The sequence below is a fragment of the Sinocyclocheilus grahami genome, unplaced genomic scaffold, assembly GCF_001515645.1.
Source record: "Sinocyclocheilus grahami isolate Dianchi unplaced genomic scaffold, SAMN03320097.WGS_v1.1 scaffold38290.1, whole genome shotgun sequence".
NCBI lineage: Eukaryota > Metazoa > Chordata > Actinopteri > Cypriniformes > Cyprinidae > Sinocyclocheilus > Sinocyclocheilus grahami.
In genome coordinates this window covers 1-1,343 of record NW_015523194.1, presented here as the reverse complement: position 1 = coordinate 1,343, position 1,343 = coordinate 1, and the positions used below count along the sequence as shown (strand labels likewise).

The following is a 1,343-nucleotide window of genomic DNA, read 5'->3' as shown; positions in this document are numbered from 1 at the left end:
ATTGGATGGAAGGCAGAATTGATTCCCAATTACTTAAAGGGTGTAGATGATGGCGTAGGAGAAGAAGACCTCGGTAACATCAAATGGAAGGTGGAATCGATGTCTCCAGACCTTAAGGGTGTAGATCATGGCGTAAAAGACGACCTTGGTAACATTAAATGGAAGGCGGAATCGATTCTTCCAAAATTTAAGGGTGGAGATGATAGTGTAGGAGAAGAAGACCTCAGTAACATCAGTTGGAAAGCAGAATCCATTCCACCAGACTTAAAAGGTGTAGGTCATAGCATAAGAGAAGATCTTGGTAGCATTGGATGGAAGGCAGACTCGATTCCCCAAGCCAAAACCCAAGGCATGGATCCCCCACCCCAGTTCCATCTCCACAATGGGAAAGAGTCTCCCAGTATCCCAGTACCTCATGCCAAGCCACAACTGGAAGCAACTCAAGGACTTGAGTCCTTTGAGGATGCAGAACCTTTGGCAGACTCTTGTAAGGACGAGAACAGACCAGTTGCTCAGTTGCCAGACTGGATGGCCCCCGGTGAGCAAGTTTGGGTGGGCAAACGGAGTGGGACTGTGCATTACGTTGGAGGGGTAGAGTTTGCCAAAGGCATCTGGGTTGGCGTAGAGTTGGACCTTGCTGTAGGTAAGTGAACTCTTCCCTTTCTTGCTCTTTGTTGCTGAATCCCAACTCAATTCCTTGTAACCTTAAACCTTTCTTGTCCTTCCAAAGGCAAGCACAACGGTACGGTCCAAGGAAGGGTGTATTTCCGATGTGCCACAGGTCATGGCGTCTTCGTGAAGCCATCATGTTTGACTCGAGGGCCTCCGTCCATAGACACTGAACCTCAACCTGTAGGAGCAGGACAGTGACCCAATAGTTGGTAGATGATCTCTTCGACACCAGCACCAGCCACCGCCTGGACAAAACAAGTGCTAACGGAATCCATCCTTCTGATTCATTAGAGATTTGTTGGTTCCCCTGATTCCATGGCAATAACACCTACCTGTGTGTCTTGTTGAAATTATAGGCCTATTTCAGTATCATCTTTGAATGTCGAGAGTTGCACAGTTGCACAAACTTGTTTTATATATCATGTACAGCTGTAATACTAACATCCTTCTTGGTTACTTGGTTACCACTCCTTATATGACTAAATGTATTAATCGAACATTGTCTAACACTACTTTGAGTGAGTTTGAGATTTGGATGCATGTTCTAGATAAGAATGTACTACTGTTTATGACTTTTTTGTTTGCGTGATTATATCAGGTATTACCAAAGACATTGCCTTTCAAATCTGCTGTGCAAACTTCTTACGTAGATTACTTTGGCATTGTGTTTC

General features: G+C 44.8%; 1 protein-coding gene across 1 annotated transcript; it reads left to right on the top strand.

Annotated features, from left to right (window-relative positions):
* The first annotated feature begins 10 nt into the window (after positions 1-10).
* Positions 11-1,337, top strand: LOC107580638 (CAP-Gly domain-containing linker protein 2-like). The gene is made up of 2 exons (XM_016266311.1): positions 11-643; positions 731-1,337. The coding sequence occupies exons 1-2, from the start codon at positions 100-102 to the stop codon at positions 868-870; spliced, it is 684 nt and encodes a 227-aa protein (XP_016121797.1). The 5' UTR covers positions 11-99; the 3' UTR covers positions 871-1,337.
* The last annotated feature ends 6 nt before the right edge of the window (positions 1,338-1,343 follow it).

What these genes read in the sequence shown, in the direction of transcription:
- LOC107580638 (XM_016266311.1), top strand. Translation starts at nt 100, where the DNA reads ATGTCTCCAGACCTTAAGGGTGTAGATCATGGCGTAAAAGACGACCTT. An exon ending in AGAGTTGGACCTTGCTGTAG is followed by an intron (nt 644 to 730) that starts GTAAGTGAACTC and finishes GTCCTTCCAAAG; the next exon opens with GCAAGCACAACGGTACGGTC.